General features: G+C 37.0%; 1 protein-coding gene across 1 annotated transcript in view; it reads left to right on the top strand.

Annotated features, from left to right (window-relative positions):
• The first annotated feature begins 5,441 nt into the window (after window positions 1–5,441).
• GDPD1 (glycerophosphodiester phosphodiesterase domain containing 1) overlaps window positions 5,442–19,520 on the top strand; it is a 64,148-nt gene continuing 50,069 nt past the window's right edge. The window contains exon 1 of the mRNA XM_017662580.3: window positions 5,442–5,716. Within this exon, the coding sequence (XP_017518069.2) occupies window positions 5,575–5,716 (142 nt within the window). The 5' untranslated portion in view covers window positions 5,442–5,574. The remainder of the gene's footprint in view (window positions 5,717–19,520) is intronic.

Below are 19,520 nucleotides of genomic sequence, written 5' to 3'. Positions count from 1 at the left end.
ATAGCAGCACTTGCATTGTCCTTTGCTTAGCAGATGTCTTTTTTTGAATTGAGATATAAGCAAATGTTTCAACTGATTGTTTTTAAACTCGGTTAGAAGGACTTCACAGGACATCCTTTGGCCTATTGGTAAGTCTTTTGATGTGTCTGTTAAAAGTTGTATAGAATTAAAATTTGTAGGAAGTAAATCATATCTTATTCAAGGAGTACTGACTAAAGGACTAACATGATAAATCTTTTTGTAAAGTAAATTACATTATTCTAAATTTTTTAAATGGCTTCACATGTTGGTTTACTTAAAATTAGGTTCCCCTGCACTACTTAAACAATAAATCTATATCTTAGCAAAAAATAAATAAGAAGGCTTACAAGGAACAGAATACCAAGGAAATGAGGAAAGTGGGACTAGGGAAGCCTGATTGAAAAAAGTAACAATACCTATTCTTTATTGAATGGCACACAATTGTAGTATTTCATAAATATATACTTAGGTACTTAACTAAGCATTTTGCATACATTTCCTCTAATCTTCAAAACACTGCACAATAGATATTATCCCTATTTCATAGGTCAGGAAATTAAAGCATGAATTGGTTAAATAATTTGTCAAACATCACATAGCTAAGGAGAAGCAAAGTCAGAATTTAAATTGAGGGCTCTGATTTCACATCTATACTCTTTCTATGTTCTGCTCTTAGAAAATATAAGAATGAAAACTACATGCCAATTCCTCCAACTGAATATTTTAACTCTGGTCATAAGAAGTGTGAATGGGTGAATTTCTAACATTAGAAAGATCAGGTGTGGTAGGCCCAAAACATCTTAGTTTCTTTTAAGACTGAATCTTGATTCTCTCAAACTGTGTCAAGACTTTTCATTCTTAAACTCCCTCCTATTCCATATTTTCTCCTGTTTAAAATAGTTCTGTAATACACTGAAGCCAAAAATTTTGACTCCATCACTTAGGAAATCTGGACAGTTTTACCTAATCCTTGAGTATTATTTTCTCTAAAATGGTAATGATAGTTTCTGTTTATCACAAAGGGTGACTGTGAGGATTAAAGGTGTATATACAAGGCTCCTAATAGAGGGATACATTAATGAAATCTTGATAATAATTATAATTCATCTTAAATTTACTTTTTAAAGGTATCATAATAGTGTTAGAGGTGGTATTAAGTCCTGGTTAGTATTAGTCCTACCTTTTATAATCAGGTAAACTGCCTAATACATACAAAACACTGTGGTAAGCACCATGACATGTAGCAGTTTGTCTGTTTCCTCTTGTATCTTTCTGTGGTCTTTTACAAACTGGGTTTAGTTTTTGTCAGTGTATGCTTCATATAACGCAACCTCTTAAATCCTTTGGCCATATAATTGCTGTTTTTCTGTTCTGTCTCAACAACTTTGTGCCTTTCCTACAATGTGGCAAATAAAACTTCAGTTTTTGGAACACTGCATAATTTTGCACATTATGCCAAATTATGGCAAAAGGGCCAGCTAATAGTCTATGCTTAATTTTCAAAACTCTTAGTAATATTTAAGTTAGCACAGCAGGTTATTGGTTGCTATCTTGAAATAGTTAACTGCATCTCTTAGCCTTGGATCCCATCTAAAGCTTCAGCTTACTGATCCGTAAAATGGGGATAAAAAAAATAATTCCCTTATCTCAAAGGATAATCATGGTTTCTAACAGTTAAAGATTATATTCATTAAAGTGCTTACAAACTCTAAACTGTTGAATAAATATAAGGGATAGCTATTATTCCTTGTCTGTTTATAACTGATAGCTCAGACCTGATTGTCTTCTAAATACAATTTAAATATTTTTCCATGCTAAAAATAAAAAATAATCCTATCCATAGGTATAGCAATAAACATTTCTGTTTGAATAGGTATAAGAAAAATTTCTAAAGTGTAAATTATATCCCATGATTCCTTTTTATACCAAACACTCTTAGAGGACTATATCACAGCAGTTAATACCTCCTTTCTCCTACTAAGTTTTATGTACTTGGCATTCAGTGATATTTATATTTTATCCTAGCTGTTTTCTCGATATAATTGTAAGACTAAATTGTTCATACCGTTTAAAACATTGTTTTTTGTTCTGGGGCATACGTTTGTTGTTTTTATAAAAATGTAGTCATTGTATCTGTTGTTTAAGAATTTTTTTTAAACCAAGAGCTCCCTGAAATTCCACCTCTCTGCTAGTGCTCTGCCAACCATTTGCAACATTTTAGTGAATACCCATCTAGACATCTCTATGCATATATACATATATTGACATATATTCAATTTTACATAATTGTAATCAAAATACATCTCTGTTCTGTAATCTCTTTTTCACTCAAGCATACAAGGTAGATATTTTTCATGTCAATAAATGAAAGTCTGTTAATGGCTGCATCATTTTCCTTTATCATAGTTTACATAATCTGTCTTTATTGTTTGATATTCAGATTATTTCCCATCTAGAGCTCCTACAAACAGTGATGGAACACCATGGTGCCTACATCTTTATTAATGCTTGTGAGGTTTTCTTTGCAGAATAAACTCTTAGACCTAGGATTGATGGTTCAAGGAATATACACATTTTACAGTTTGATACATATTGCTAAATTGTCCTACAGAGAGTTAAACTATGCTGTTACAAAATCAGCCACTAACTGTGTCATTTTGGGCAAAGTAGTTAATCTCTCCAGACCCATTGAAACAGGCTGTCTGACACCTTTTCTTTTTCAACATTTTCCCCCATGATAATTGATTGCTTGTACTAATTTCTTTTCTTGGTTTAAATAATGTCTTATTAACTTTGGCACCCTTTGTAAATTTCTCTCAAAATATGATCTCCTTCATCTTGGAAGACATATCTGATCATATAGTGCAAGATTCAAAAGATGCTCTTCTATTACAGTTTGCTTGTTCTTTCATTAGCTTTAATGCTCTTGAGCTTCCAATATGGTTTGCATGCTGCTGCTTGGTTATTTATTTTGAATAATTTTGTATATTTTCCCCAAATATGTTTGTAATATTTTAGAGAAAAAAATTCTCCTTCTGACATAATGATTTACTTATATAGGATACTTTTAATGCTTTCATTTCATTTCATTAGATCCTCAAAACAGCCCTATGAGGTTAGATACTATTATCCCCATTTTATAGATGGGGCAATTGAGGCTTAAATTAAGTGATGCACCCAAAGTCAGTCAGCTTGTAAATGGTATAGCTACGTCTATGCGTTTCTTGAGAGGCAGAAATTTCCTCTACCCTTCAAAGTTCTTGCTGGTCTAAGAATCAGATTGATATGGGACAGATTAGCAAGAGAAAATCAAATTTAATTTTACACATACAGGAACCCTACATACATAAGAGGTTCAAAGACAGAAAGGTAAAATGAGGTATAAATGCCACCTTGAGCTAAGGAATGGAATAAGGGTCTGGAACTTCGAAGCGGAGGGAAGCAGGTGGGCAGTCAACTGTGTCTATGTGATGGAGCTCCCAAAAGGCTCTGGTACCAAGGTTCATCTGAAAATATGGGCACAGGATTATACAATCTGAAGTCTTCCAGTCCAACTCCTTCTTCATAGGGATGGAGAAACTAAGAAACTGAGGCCCAGAAACAGTGAACAAAGACAAGAAACTACTTCTAACTCGTTAAGAACTCTTCATGATACTACACTGATTTGATCCAAATTTTTCTTATATGAAATCCTAATGCCAACTTTTGTGTAACAAAACAGAACACAATAGACCTTTATTATTTGGAGATGAAAAAAAACAAGAAACAAAAAACAGGGTCGAGGGCAGTCCACAGGCAATAAAGAGCAAATGTTTGGTAATTACACAGATTTGCCCTGCCGTACAGATGGGTCATTCAGATAAAATTTATCTCTGGTAAAAACTGCTATTCTGAGAAAACCCCTCAATTTAAATTCTTTTAAGTAGTTATAGGAGGGGCATAAGTTTTCCTTATGCCCTTGGGGTCTTGATTACCTCAGCTCAAAATAGTCCACGTGCCAAAGTGGCACATTTTGGGGAGGCATGTTCTGAACCCCTTTTAGATTCTAAGTTCAGGACTCTATGAAGCCACCAATGCCTCTATATTTGAAGGTTAAATATTCTTAGTTACACAGATTTGATATTTTTGATATATACTACTCATCATAAATAGTAGTCATATAATTTAAAGAATAGTTGCTATCAGGTGAGATTTGGAAAAGGGAAACAAATATATGTATCAGCTAACCTATAGGATATAGTTTGACAGTCCTAAACAGATACTTAACAATGTGTCTGTTCAACAAAGCAGTGTTTTTCAACTTGTGAGTTTCCTTAAAATGTTTTAAGTTGGGTGTGTTTGAAGATTCTTAACCTTAGTTCGTATTCTTATACAAAGGCCTTGATATTTCTTTAGGTACTTTGAAGTTAGATCAAGAAATAGACTACTAATCATGGCACACTGATACAAAAGTCTGTTTCAGCTACTTTTTAAAGTCTAATGAAGGCTCCTGTTTTCAAGAATCTTCTAAATTTATTTACTCTTAAAGAAAGCTAGAAACTTTGGGAACCAAGTTCATTAATACAATGTGAAAATTGGAAGATACCATTTGGTAAAAACTTCCTCATTTTACAGATAAACAGACTCTTGCTTAAGGTCAGAGTCAAGAATCACAAGATTTTAAATAATCTCTCTGCCATCTACTTCTGTGGGAGACTTAACTCTTGCCAGAATTTCTCCCTCAGCCCTGGATTAAATCTTTTGGATTTAAACGTGGCTCTTAGAGCAGTAGTTTGGAACGCGTGGGTCGAAAGGGAAACCGGTTCAGCCTTATGGAATTGTTTCCAGTCTTCCTAAGATTTTTAAGCGATAACGTATAACTCTGCCAGCGTTTTCTTACTTTAAATGAACTTTATAAGTCAACAAACATTTCTTGACAGCCTACAAGGCATGGGGATTGCATTTTCACAGTAAAATGAGAGACGAGTTTGTCTCTCAAATATTTGATAAACTAGTGCCTTTCATGGTATGTGTGACACCAGTGGACGTTCTCTCTCGGCTAGACAAATGGATTTGGCTTACTACTTGTTTTAGCAAGTATTAACTCCTCCATCCGTATTAGCTCTCTGGGTTTCCTAGATGCACCCTGGAATCTTTCCGTTTTGATGCGGATTTTCTAATTATGTCAGGCCTTCGTGAAGGCTATCCTTGAGTAGCTCCTTCTGCCTGAGTGAGGGCGAAGGCATCGGCAGGGTCTTCCGAAGCTTTTACCCCACTTTGGAGGCCCTCGGAAGTGCAGAGGGTCCAACCACAAAGCGAGGCGACCAGCGCTCACTACAAGACCTCCGCAGGCTCCTTCCCAGCAGCCGGGGCGCGCCTGCGTGCCGGAGCCTCTTTGTTGCTCGTGCGGCAGGGCCCCCCTGCGCCTGCGTGGTGAGCCAGCGCGGACAAGAGCGCTGCGCCGCTGGCACCGCCTGGGGGCGAGCAACCTAGAGCCGCCGTCGCCGCCGTTGCGACCGCCGCAGCGGAGTTCAGAGGGCCCGGAGGTGGGAGACTTCCCGCACGGTGGCGGAGATGTCGTCCACCGCGGTCTTCTACCTTCTCTCCACCCTGGGAGGGTACTTGGTAACCTCGTTTTTGTTGCTCAAATACCCGACCTTGCTGCACCCGAGAAAGAAGCAGAGATTCCTCAGTAAACACATCTCTCACCGCGGAGGTGAGAGGGGTCCCCAAAACCCGGTGGCGGAGGTGGGGGAAGCTTTTCTCTCCGACTGGAGATGAGGGTCCTTTGGAGCTCTGCACAAAACAGGCGGGTGGAATAAACGTGAGAGTTTGAGGAAGAATGGGGATGCGTGAATAGAGACCCCCCTCGGCGGTGAAGACGGTGTGCAGGGGAAGTCTCCTGAGGGCAGGAAAGGGGTCTGGAGACAGAGCCAAGGGGGGAATCTCTCGAGTGTGGCGGGGCCCGGGATTCCCTGAAAAAGGAAAGACCAGGGTGAAAATGAAGGGTAGACGGAGCGTTTCTCGGCGGATGGAAGGATGATGGCAAGGTCCCTTCCGAGGAGCGGGTCACAAGGGGCGAGCGCCGGGCAGAGCCGGGGGTTACCCGGGCGGGGGAACCAGGGACGGACTGCGCCCAGCGAGCCGGTGGCCGAGCCTGTGCGGAGGTGCGCGGTGACGCCCGTCCAGGGATGAGGAACTGCGAGAACCGAGCGTGTTGCATCCCCCGGGGTCTGGGGCACCCTCTCCGCCTCGACCCCGCTCTCTGGGTACTGATAATTAAGAAAGGAAGTCCCAGACCTGGGGACACCTCCCAAGGTCACAGGTAGAGCTTGGGCTGAACTGGGACAAAACTGGAGCGTCCTAGTTCCCAACGCTGCAAACCTGCACTTTTTTTTTTTTACCCCATGCCTACACCCCAGCGATGACACCTAAATTTCCAAAAGACAAAATGATGATTTAATTTGACAGTACAGTATTGATTCAAGAAAACAAGTTTCTTCTGGAAAAGTGTCTTCTTAAAAGGAGCCTAGGTAGTCCGTCCTCAAAGTTCCCAGACAGCAGGCCAAACCTTTGTCTCTTCATTATTGTGTAGTGATGTGTCTGTATTTCATTTCGAGCTTGATGTATAAAATGTGAAATTGAGTTATTTCAATTTTTAACTGTTCTTTAGAGATGAATGCTGAACTAGGTTAAAATTGCTTGGGATACAATATAATGCTTGAAGGGAGTTTACAATCCAAAACTTGACTTAGTTCCACAACTCCTTTTCTAACAAGAAATGGCCAGGAATAAGGTTTTAAATATCACAAAAATACATAATACATTAGTTTTCTTCTGTATAAGCTGTATAATTTTAATAGTTAAATATAGTTCTAAAGAGAGACTTAAGTGGTTATGCTAGTCTGCCAGTCGTGAAAAGCATCAAAGGTTGTAAGGGGTCACCAGTTAAATGCCAAGTTATTGCTTATTTAGTTTATCTGTGTTTTAATAGATATATAGGTAAACTGTGGGATAACGTATACCTACTGTTGCTTCAACCATTAAGGCCAAAACCAACTTCTAATGTTTAAGCTGTTGCCATCAAAGCAATTTTCAATGGTAGTAGTCCTATTCTGGATATAGGTGGTATACACTACAGTTGCATTCACTGATTTAAAAAAAGAAAAGTGTATTTAATAAAAACCCAAACCAAACTAAAATAAAACTAGGCCCTCTTAAAAAGCCAACCAAACTGTAATTATGGATGATCTAAATTTTATTTTAGAAGAAATACATCATGTTAATCTTTGAAAATTTGTGACACTTTACAGGGGAATAAAACTAGCATTTCATAGAGGTTTAAAAAATGTGTAATAGATCAACATAGCAAGTATCAAAACCAGGATAAGCTAGATCACTAATTCTCATTTACTTATTTTTTTTGTATTTCTATTTTTTTCTTTTACTTAAGATATCATTGATAAACAATCTTATGCTCATATTTCACATGAGCAACACTCACCCATATTATCAAATCCCCACCACATACCCCATTACAGTCACTGTCCATCAGCATAGTAAAATGCTATAGAGTCACTACTTGTCTTGTTTGTGCTATACTTCCTTTCCTGTGCCCCCCTATATTATTTGTGCTAATCATAATACCCCTTAATCCCCTTCTCCCTCCCTTCCCACCCACCCTCCCCAACCCTTTCCCTTTGGTAACTGCTAGTCCACTCTTGGGTTCTGTAAGTCTGCTGCTGTTTTGTTCCTTCAGTTTTTGCTTTGTTCTTATACTCCACAGATGAGTGAAATCATTTGGTACTTGTCTTTCTCCATCTGGCTTATTTCACTGAGCATAATACTCTCTAGCTCCACCATGTTGTTGCAAATGGTAGGATTTTTTTCTTCTTATGGCTGAATAGTATTCCATTGTGTATATGTACCACATTTTCTTTATCCATTCATCTACTGTTGGACACTTAGGTTGCTTCTGTATCTTGGTTATTGTAAATAGTGCTTCAATAAATATAGGGGTGCATATGTCTTTTTGAATCTGGGATCTTGTTTTCTTTGGGTAAATTCCTAGGAGTGGAATTCCTGGGTCAAATGGTATTTCTATTTTTAGTTTTTTGAGGAGCCTCCATATCGCTTTCCACAATGGTTTAACTAATTTACATTCCTACCAGCAGTGTAGGAGGTTCCCCTTTCTCTACATCCTCACCAGCATTTGTTGTTTCTAGTCTTTTTGATGTTGGTCATCCTAACTGGTATGAGGTGATATCTCATAATTCTCATTTACTTTTGGAAATACCTTACAAATATTTTCTTCCTAGATATTAAGTCATTTCAGTTTTTTCAATTTCACCCATTAAATAAAAATTTCCATTGGTAATTACTTGTAAATGTGCCATCAGCATTTGTATGTTCAAAGATGTAACTGAACCTTTCACGAGAAACTAAATATCTTGAAATCTGTTTACCTGCGTGATGGTCCTTATGCACTGTAGTAAGTCCCTAATGTACTGTAGTAAGTTCTTATGTGTTAGTGCTTAATACACTTTTGTTGAGTATGTGCACCAAATAATAGAGATGTATCCAGAGTGATAAAGGAGGTATTTACTAAAAAACACTTTGTAACTCAAGATACTATTTCCGGAAAATAATAGAATAGGAAGGAGTCAACTCCTTGCTTGTTTTTTATTGCTGGACACTGATAACAGCAACCACTAAGCCTCTCTGTCCATTTCACTAACATTTGGGTTAATTCTCTGTCACCCTAACTGCACATATCTGATATTTCATGTAAACCGGATGTATGACCATTACAAGATTGAAACATTAGTCATTATATGTGTGTATAGTATATACACCTAAATTGCTATAAATTGAAACCCTTAATGAGTATTTTATTATGTTTGCAATGAAGGCATAATTACCTGAGTCAGATTCTGGACTTGCCACTAGTTAGCCTTTGGAATAAGCCTTAGGTTCCTTATCCATAAAAGGGGACTGTTTCCCCTGCTTCTCTTTGGGTTGTTATAAGGGTTAGGTGTATAAAAAGCACTTAGAAAAACTGTAAAACTGTTTAGAAATATAAGCATGGATACAGAAGGACTCACATTTGAATTTTGCAATAGAACTTTGAGTTGCTTTTGAAGGAATGAAATCACCCTATACTTATGTTTTCAAACTTTTAATAACGTTTTTGCCCTTTAATAAGATTGGTTGTCCTTGAAAGTGGAAAATACTGTTTCAAAAATTAAATGCTGTAGGCTTGTTTTGTCCTTACCTCTTTAAAGCACACATTTTATTGTATTATATTGTAATAGGATATGTGAATATTCCTTAGTAGACTGTGAATTCCTCAAGGGACAATTTTATTAATGCTCATGTCTTTAGCCAACAGTAGTGTTCCTAACATAATTAAATAGTAGCTTATTGTCTGCTAATTAACTACTGCATGCTAGATGCTATGTGTTTACTAAGTTTATTTGACCAAAGGATACTTTTTTATAATTACAATGTATTGATGGAAGACCAATAGGACCAAAGATAATACACTTTGGATTAAATGTAGAACAAGCAATATTCTCAAAAGCCATTTCCTTAATTTTTCTATGAAACTATGACTTTCATTAATATTTTTCCCAATTGCATAAGTAACTCATGTTTATTGTGGGAAGTTTGGAGAATATAGCAATGAAAAAATGAACAAGAGTTTTTAAATCTTTACTATTCAGACATAATCTCTGTTAACATTTTGAAGTTCTTCTAAGTATGTATTTTCCTACATTTGAATCAGACTGTATATACATTTATTTCAGATGCCCAATGAATTAGCTAGAAATAAGAGTGGGGAAATAACTTCCTATAATACTCCCTAACCTATCTCTGTGGGCTAGTTGAATTAAGCAACAGGCTTTTTAAAAAGAGGTCTATTTATTAGGGTTCAGTGACCAAAGAATTTTAAAAATCACTAATTAATCAAATCCCACCTTCTCTCCTAATCTTTCACCTTTGGTCTCCAAGCAGAGTACTGTCACAATCTGGGCATCCTGCCACCTGTTGTTTGGCAAGTACTAAGTTTGAGGGTAAGGATTGCTCTTGGACACTGGCTGCTTGGACCCAACTTTAATTGGTTGTTCAAGGAGGAAATTGAGTCACCAGTCAGTCTCAAAGTGCCACTGGAAGTAGCATTCTGCAGTGGCACTCTGAAACATGTGGAACATCAAAGTATTGATTTTATCTCTTCAGCTCGTTTCCTCATTCCTGTTTTCAGAGAACTCTTCCTCACTTGTCAGTAAGGACTTTTTTTTAACTGACTCACTCATACCTACTGATACCTTATTAGCAGTAGAGTCACTTGTTTATTTATTTAACAGTACTTTCCTGCTTAATAAAGCAAACTAATATGTACTTATTTTCAGCAATATAGATAGATATCTCTTAAACTGTATGCAAATTTAGAAAAATTAAATATCATTACAGAAAAATCTTTGCCATTATGACAAGATACATAACCAAAACCATTTATTATTGAAGAGAGCATACATGTGGTGGTTAGTTGGTAAATATTGCTGTGTACCAATATATAGTTTGAATATTCTCCTTCTATGCTTCTGTGCTATTGATGTGTTTAATTTTTTTCTTATATCTACAAATATAAATTTCACTAGTTTTTTTCCACTTGAAATATAGAAACAATTCTGCAGTGTTCCAGGGAATCCATATGGAGAAATGCTCTTTTGTGTGTACCATCTCCAGTCCTTACAAGGTCTTTATACTCTTTTAAATCATATATATTGTTTCCAAGGTGCAACATAAATGTTGAATGGACAAATGAATTTAGAAATAGGAAGGAACTTACTTTGTTGTTTGATTTACTGAATAATTCCACTTTGAGTTAAGATAGGATAATATCTTCAAACATTAGAATATGTTTTATTTGCATGAAGCTGTCTTTTCCAGTACCAGAAAATACTTAATTTTGAAGTCTGTTTTTTTTTTGGGTGTGTATGTCTGATGCACATTACCCTATTTGTCATTAGTTTTGTAAACATCACATACACATGCACACATACATATCACATATACAAAGATGTTAATGATGCTGGTTGGAGCATGATTGTAAAACAAGTCTACAATGTTTATTGAATGTTCGTGAGTATTTAAAACATTGGAAGGTTAAGAGAAAACTGAACAGATATTTCTTTCCTTCACAGAACTTAAATCTTATTAAAAATACAAAAGAAAATTTTTACTTTCCCTGTTCTATCAGATATTAAGCCAACCACAAAGTAATTATGAAACACTATATAAGAGATGAAAAGTTAATAGAGAATGAAAAACTGGGAAGTATTTAGTGAAGCTATAAATAAAGTGAAATGGGAATTTTTTCAAAGAAGATTTTCTCAAAGAACTAAAAATATGTGAACTGTCAAAGAGGGAGGCAAGAGAACATAAGCAGAGGAATTGTGAACAAGTGGTGTAAATCTGTGATACTCTCTTCCACATTTCATAATTAATTAACTAAATAACTAATTAAAAGTTAAATCTTTATATATAGAGTGGTTATTTGTAAAGTCAGGAATTATTTAATCTGCTTTTTGAGGGAAAAGAGAAATTAGTGGCAAACATGCTCTGTGATTTATATGATAACTGGAAAGAAAAGGAATTCAAATCATTTCATGAAAGAGCTACCACCAAGTAATTCCTTAGAGAGGAATGGCATACTTCCTAATTAGTCCCTTAGTTACTCCCCAGGATTTCACCGTATGAATCTAACAAGTAATTTGTGAGTATTATCATTGTGGAATTTATCTTTAAGCTTTACAAATAGAAGAATATGTGAATAAAGACCAATATGAATAGCTTATCTGTAGAACTGAAATAAAAGAGTTACATGAATGGCAGCATAGAAGCTGCAGCATAATTAGTGGTAAAAAGAGTGGGATCTGAAATCATACTACTTGTGCTTGAATCCCCATTCCTCTTGTTGGCTATGTGACCTTACCCAATTTTTTTTCTAGAGATATAATACCATAGTAGTGGGGTTTTAATGAAATAATATATAAATGCTAAGCACTGTATTAGCTTCTGATAATTATTAATACCTTGACTACCTCTTCAAACATTTTGTTTAGTACTGGCTATTAATTTCACAAACATAAAATAGATCAACAGTCTTAAGTAATAATGCTTGCATGCTTAAGCTGTTAGGTTTAAATGAATTACAATTAAGATTAATATGGATAGTTCAACCATTGTGCAAAGCAATATGGAGGTTCCTCAAAAAAACTAAAAATAGAAATACCATTTGACCCAAAAATTCCACTCCTAGGAATTTGCCCTAAGAATGCAGGAGCCCAGTTTGAAAAAGACATATGCACCCCTATGTTTATCACAGCACTATTTACAGTAGCCAAGAAATGGAAGCAACCTAAGTGTCCATCAGTAGATGAAAGGATAAAGAAGATGTGGTACATATACACAATGGAATATTATTCAGCCATAAGAAGAAAACAAATCCTACCATTTGCAACAACATGGATGGAGCTAGAGGGTATTATGCTCAGTGAAATAAGCCAAGCGGAGTAAGAGAAATACCAAATGATTTCACTCATCTGTGGAGTATAAGAACAAAGGAAAAACTGAAGGAACAAAACAGCAGCAGAATCACAGAGCCCAAGAATGGACTAACAGTTACCAAAGGGAAAGGGACTCGGGAGGATGGGTGGGAAGGGAGGGATAAGGGGAATAAGGGGCATTACGATTAGCACACTTAATGTAGGAGGAGCATGGGGAAGGCAGTATAGCACAGAGAAGACAAGTAGTGATTCTGCAGCATCTTACTATGCTGATGGACAGTGACTATAATGGGGTATGTGGTGGGAACTTGATAATGGGGGAATCTAGTAACCACAGTGTTGCTCATGTAAATGTATATTAATGATACCAAAATTTAAAAAAAAGATTAATACAGAAAGCAAACATAAAAGGCAAGCAGGCCAAATTTGAATGTAAATATTAATAGTAAAACATACTAACTGTCAGAAAATTTATTTCAGAGTATTGAATCTCTATCCTACCTTTGTTTACCTTTTTTCCCCCAAACCAAAAGATCAGTTAAGTGTCCTTTGACCTTTGTATTATGGCCTATTTCACATGTAATATGGCCTATTATGTATTATGGCCGATTTCAAATATACACAAAAGGAGTAAGACTCCATGAACCTGTCACACAGACACAATTATCAATCCATGCTCCATCTTACTTCTCCTGTATCCCAGCACATTCTTCTCACCCAGATATTTTGAAATGAATTTCAGATATCATATCATTTCAAACTTAATAAATATTCATTGAACACTGTTTTTTGGAATATTCTAAAAGATATTACAAAGCCCTTCCTCTTGGAATTTGAGAAAGCCAATAAATAACACTGATTACTCTCCGTTCCCAAATTTCGAACCAACCTAGAAATAATATGCAGGTATCAGAAAAATGGAAGTAAAAATATTAACTTTATTACTGATAGAGCTTAATTTGGACCCTATCACAACCCTCTCTACATTAAACTTAACAGTGAAACTGGAGGCCTTTTCTGTGCATTGGTAGGGCCTGCCCTGGCAATCTTTCTGTATAGGTGAGCAGAAATTTTATTCCTTCTGAAGGTGGACCACTTGAAATTAAGAGGACTCTGAAGGATTGTGTCACAAATGGACAGATAGCTCTTTCTCCTGTCACTGCTTTTCCTATGGGGAGGAGTATAGGAGGGAGTAGAAAAGAGTTAAAACTGTTCCTTCTATTCTCTTCCCTTCTTAGGGACTAGAGTGGAATTTTCCTTCACAAGGTGGAAACAGGTAGTAGGGCTTAGATATTCCCTTCAATACTTGCCTTAAAAAATACCAGCATACAAAAACCGTAAGACTTAGAATCAAAGGCCCTTTTTAAAAAAATTTTGTTATAGCATACATGTAGTGGCACTAACCTAAAGTATACAGCTTTAATTTTTAAAAATACATATACACCCAATTAGCCACACTCAGATCAAGACACAGAACATTTCTAGAATTCCTTTAAATTCCCTTGGTTCCCTTCCCATTCTGACCTCCTCCATCCCCAGAGGTAAGCACTCCTCTGACTTTTATCATCATCGATTATTTAAGACAATGGTTTTCATAGTGTGGTCTGTGGACTCCTGGAAGTCCTAGGACCCTTCATGGATCTATGAGGTCAAAACTCTTTTCTTTAGACATTACCTTTTTTACTTTGTTGACATTTGTGCTGATGATTCGTGCAAAAGAAGTAGTGGGTAAAACTGCTGTCAGTTGAGCATGACAGAGCAGTGGTACTAGATGTACTAGGAGCTATGGTATCTTCACCATCATACACTCACAGTTGAAAAACAAAAGGCAGTTTTACTTAAAAATATCTTCATGTATGGTAAAAATTACTAATTTTATTAAATATCAACACTTGAGTACACATAACTTCTAATAATCTATGTGTATACACAAAAACACTTTCGCCGCATATCAAAGTAAGGTGATGGTTGTCTTGGGGAAAAGCTCTTGTGCAATCATTTGAGTTGTGTGCTGATTAATCTTTACTTTTTATCCACAAAACACTGCTTTTACTTAAAAAACTGAAACTGGTTATTCAGACTTGAGTATTCAGCAGATACGTTCTTGAAAATTAAAAAGTGAGTCTGTCTAGATTAGAAAAATAATCTAGCTGCCTTCTTTTAAGGCAGTGCCAATTATTCAATTTGAGCTTTCAAGCAAAAATTAGAATTTTGAAAAACTTGTATTCTCCACTGTGAGATTAATAGTTTGCCAATTCTTATAGGTTTACCTGATGGGATCAATTATTAACAAATGTGATTTAAAAAATAATGTATAATGAAATGTGTTAACATTTAAGACCAGCATAATTTAGTGAGTCAATGTTTTCTAGAAGACCAGTGCATGATAATCTGAAACCATGCAGGGGTGAAATATCCATTCAGAGTTCACAATGGATGGATGGTCTTCTATGTAATAGAGTATGAAAAGGTCATTGATATGGTTCAGATTCCACATTGCAAATAACTTTTAAGAAACTACCACTTGTTGAATTTTTAGTGCAATATCAAAGGAGAATCTTTATTTTCCAATTCCTATCTGTATGAAGGCTAATGTAGATGTATGAAGCAGATATGAAAATCCAGCTGCCTTTTATTAACCCAGACATTAAAGAGATTTGCAAACATTGTAAAACAATGCCACTCTCTTTTTTTGGAATATAGTTATTTTTTATAAAATGTTATGTTGAGGGGAGGAGCAAAGTTGGCGGCATGAGTAGGGCAGCGGAAATCTCCTTCCAAAACCACACATATTTTTGAAAATACAACAAATACAACTATTCCTAAAAGAGAGACCAGAAGATACAGTACAACCGCCAGGCTACATCTACACCTGCAAGAACCCAGCACCTCACAAAGGGGGAAAGATAGAAGCCACAGCCTGGTGGGACCCGAGCACGCCCCCCACCCCAGCTCCCCAGTGGGAGGAGAGGAATCGGAATGGGGAGGGACTGGAAGCCCAGGACTGCTAAATACCCAGCCTAATCATCCACACCGGGAGCACAGACACACAGTGCGTGGTGTGCTTCATTCTAGGGAAATGGAATAGTAAAACCTGTGAGTGGGTTCCCACAGCCGGTGCCCCTGGGATAAAAGAAAAGCGAGTGTTTTTGAAAAAGTCTTAAAGGGACAGGAGCCTCACAGCTGGATGAAAGCTTCCCAGCACACTCAGCCCAGCAGCTGGAAATCCCGGGGAACTCTGGGAGCCCTAACCCCCTGGGTGGCAGCACAGCTCTGAGGCCCCTCACAGTGATATACAGCCCTCCCACCCGTTCCCCCTCTGGCATGGCCCCGCTATAGCGGAGTAGCAGCCTGAAATGGCCACACCCACAGCAGCCACGCAGAGTCTCTTCTGTGGCTGCCCGGGCCAGACTCAGAGAACCCATCAGTGTGCAGCTGCCCAGCACAAGCCACAAGGGATCACCGTTCTCACAGGAGAGGAAGGTGACAAGCAAGTGGGAAGAGACTTTGTCCTCCCAGCTGACACACACGCCAACTGCCCATGACTACCTCTATCGCCATGAAAAGGCAGAAGAATTTGATCCAGACCAGAATCACACAGACATCCCCTGAGATGGAATCTGGGGAGATAGATTTAACCAATTTTCCTGAAAAAGAATTCAAAATAAAGGTCATAACCATGCTGATGGAGCTGTAGAGAAATATGCAAGAGCTAAGGGATGATGTCTGGAAGGAGATTACAGAAATAAAACAATCTCTGGAAGAACTTAAAAGCAGAATGGACGAGGTGCAAGAGGCCGTTAATGGAATAGAAATCAGAGAACAGGAATGAAGAGAAGCTGATGCAGAGAGAGATAAAAGGATCTCCAGGAATGAAACAATATTAAGAGAATGTGTGACTGATCCAAATGGAACAATATCCGCATAATAGGGGTACCAGAAAAAGAAGAGAGAGAAAAAGGGATAGAAAGTGTATTTGAAGAAATAATTGCTGAAAACTTACCCAAACTGGGGGAGGAAATAGTCACTCAGACCACAGAAGCACACAGAACTCCCAACAGAAGGGACCCAAGGAGGACAACACCAAGACACATAATAATTAAAATGGCAAAGATCAAGGACAAGGACAGAGTATTAAAGGCAGCTAGAGAGAGAAAACAGGTCACCTACAAAGAAAAACCCATCAGGCTATCGTCACACTTCTCAACAGAAACCTTACAGGCCAGAGAGAATGGCAAGATATATTTAATGCAATGAAACAGAAGGGCCTTGAACCAAGAATACTGTATCCAGCACGATTAACATTTAAATATGAAGGAGGGATTAAACAATTCCCAGAAAAGCAAAAGTTGAGGGAATTTGCTTCCCACAAACCACCTCTACAGGGCATCTTACAGGGATGGCTCTAGATGGGAGCACTCCTAAAGCTAAACAGATGTCACCAGAGAAAATAAAATCACATTACAGAAAGAAGACCAACCAAATACTAACTAAAGGCAAAAAATAAAATAAACTATTCACAAAAGCAGTCAAAGGAAACACCAAACAGTACAGAATAAAAATACCTAACACATAAAGAATGGAAGAGGAGGAATAAAAAGGGAGAGAAATGAAGAACCATCAGACTGTGTTTATAATAGCTCAATAAGTGAGTTAAGTTAGACAGTAAGATAGTAAAGAAGCTACCCTTGAACCTTTGGTAACCATGAATCTAAAGCCTGCAATGGGAATAACTACATATCTTTCAATAATCACCCTAAATGTAAATGGACTGAATGCACCAATCAAAAGACACAGAGTAATAGAATGGATAAAAAAGCAAGACCCATCTATACGCTGCTTACAAGAGGCTCAGCTCAAACCCAAAGACATGCACAGACAAAAAGTCAAGGGATGGAAAAAGATATTTCATGCAAACAACAAGGAGAAAAAAGCAGGTGTTGCAGTACTAGTATCAGACAAAATAGACTTCAAAACAAAGAAAGTAATAAGAGATAAAGAAGGACATTAAATAATGATAAAGGGGACAGTCCAAGAAGAGGATATAACCATTTTAAATATATATGCACCCAATACAGGAGCACCAACATATGTGAAACAAATACTAACAGAATTAAAGGAGGAAATAGAATGCAATATATTCATTTTAGGAGACTTCAGCACACCACTCACTCCAAAGGACAGATCCACCAGACAGAAAATAAGTAAGGACACAGAGGCACTGAACAACACACTAGAACAGATGGACCTAATAGACATCTATAGAACTCTACACCCAAAAGCAGCAGGACACACATTCTTCTCAAGTGCACATAGAACATTCTCCAGAATAGACCACATACTAGGCCACAAAAAGAGTCTTGGTAAATTCAAAAAGATTGAATTTCTACCAACCAACTTGTCAGACCACAAAGGTATAAAACTAGAAATAAATTGTACAAAGAAAGCAAAAAGGCTCACAAACACATGGAGGCGTAACAACATGCTCCTAAATAATCAGTGGATCAATGACCAAATTAAAATAGAGATCAAGCAATATATGGAAACAAATGACAACAACAACACAAAGCCCCCAATTCTGTGGGACGCAGCGAAAGCAGTCTTAAAAGGAAAGTATATAGCAATCCAGGCATATTTAAAGAAGGAAGAACAATCCCAAATGAATAGTCTAACGTCACAATTATCAAAATTGGAAAAAGAAGAACAAATGAGGCCCAAAGTCAGCTGAAGTTGGGATATAATAAAGATCAGAGAAGAAATAAATAAAATTGAGAAGGATAAAACAATAGAAAAAATCAATGAAACCAAGAGCTGGTTCTTTGAGAAAATAAACAAAATAGATAAGCCCCTAGGCAGACTTACTAAGAGAAAAAGAGAATCAACACACATCAACAGAATCTGAAAAGAGAAAGAAAAAATCATGAGGGACCCCACAGAAATACAAAGAATTATTAGAGAATACTATGAAAACCTATATGCTAACAAGCTGGAAAACCTAGAGGAAATGGACAAGTTCCTAGAAAAATACAACCTTCCAAGACTTACCAAGGAAGAAACAGAAAATCTAAACAGACCAATTACCAGCAACAAAATTGAAGCGGTAATCAAAAAAATTACCCAAGAACAAAACGCCCAGGCCAGATGGATTTACCGCGAAATTTTATCAGACATAGTACCCATTCTCCTTAAAGTTTTCCAAAAAGTAGAAGAAGAGGGAATACTCCCAAACCCATTCTATGAAGCCTGCGTCACCCTAATACCAAAACCAGGTGAAGACCTCACCAAAAAAGAAAATTACAGACCAATATCCTTGATGAACATAGATGCAAAAACACTCAACAAAATATTAGCAAACTGAATTCAAAAATACATCAAGAGGATCATACACCATGACCAAGTGGGATTCATCCCAGGGATGCAAGGATGGTAAAACATTCGAAAATCCATCAACATCATCCACCACATCAACAAAAAGAAAGACAAAAATCACATGATCATCTCCATAGATGCTGGAAAAGCATTTGATAAAATTCAACATCCATTCATGATAAAAACTCTCAATAAAATGGGTATAGAGGGTATAAAATGAGGTATACCTCAACATAATAAAATGAGGTATACCTCAACATAATAAAAGCCATATATAATAAACCCACAGTCAACATCATACTGAACAGCAAGAAGCTGAAAGCTTTTCCTCTAAGATCGAGAACAAGACAGGGATGCCCACTCTCCCCACTGTAATTCAACGTAGTAATGGAGGTCCTAGCAATGGCAATTAGACAAAACAGAGAAATACAAGGAATCCAGATTGGTAAAGAAGAAGTCAAACTGTCACTATTTGCAGATGACATGATACTGTACATAAAAAACCCTAAAGACTCCACTCCAAAACTACTAGAACTAATATCTGCATTCAGCAAAGTTACAGGATACAAAATTAATACA

The sequence above is a fragment of the Manis javanica genome, chromosome 4 (assembly GCF_040802235.1).
Source record: "Manis javanica isolate MJ-LG chromosome 4, MJ_LKY, whole genome shotgun sequence".
Lineage (NCBI taxonomy): Eukaryota > Metazoa > Chordata > Mammalia > Pholidota > Manidae > Manis > Manis javanica.
The sequence above is the reverse complement of the archived record's forward strand: the minus strand, read 5'-3'. Positions and strand labels throughout refer to the sequence as shown.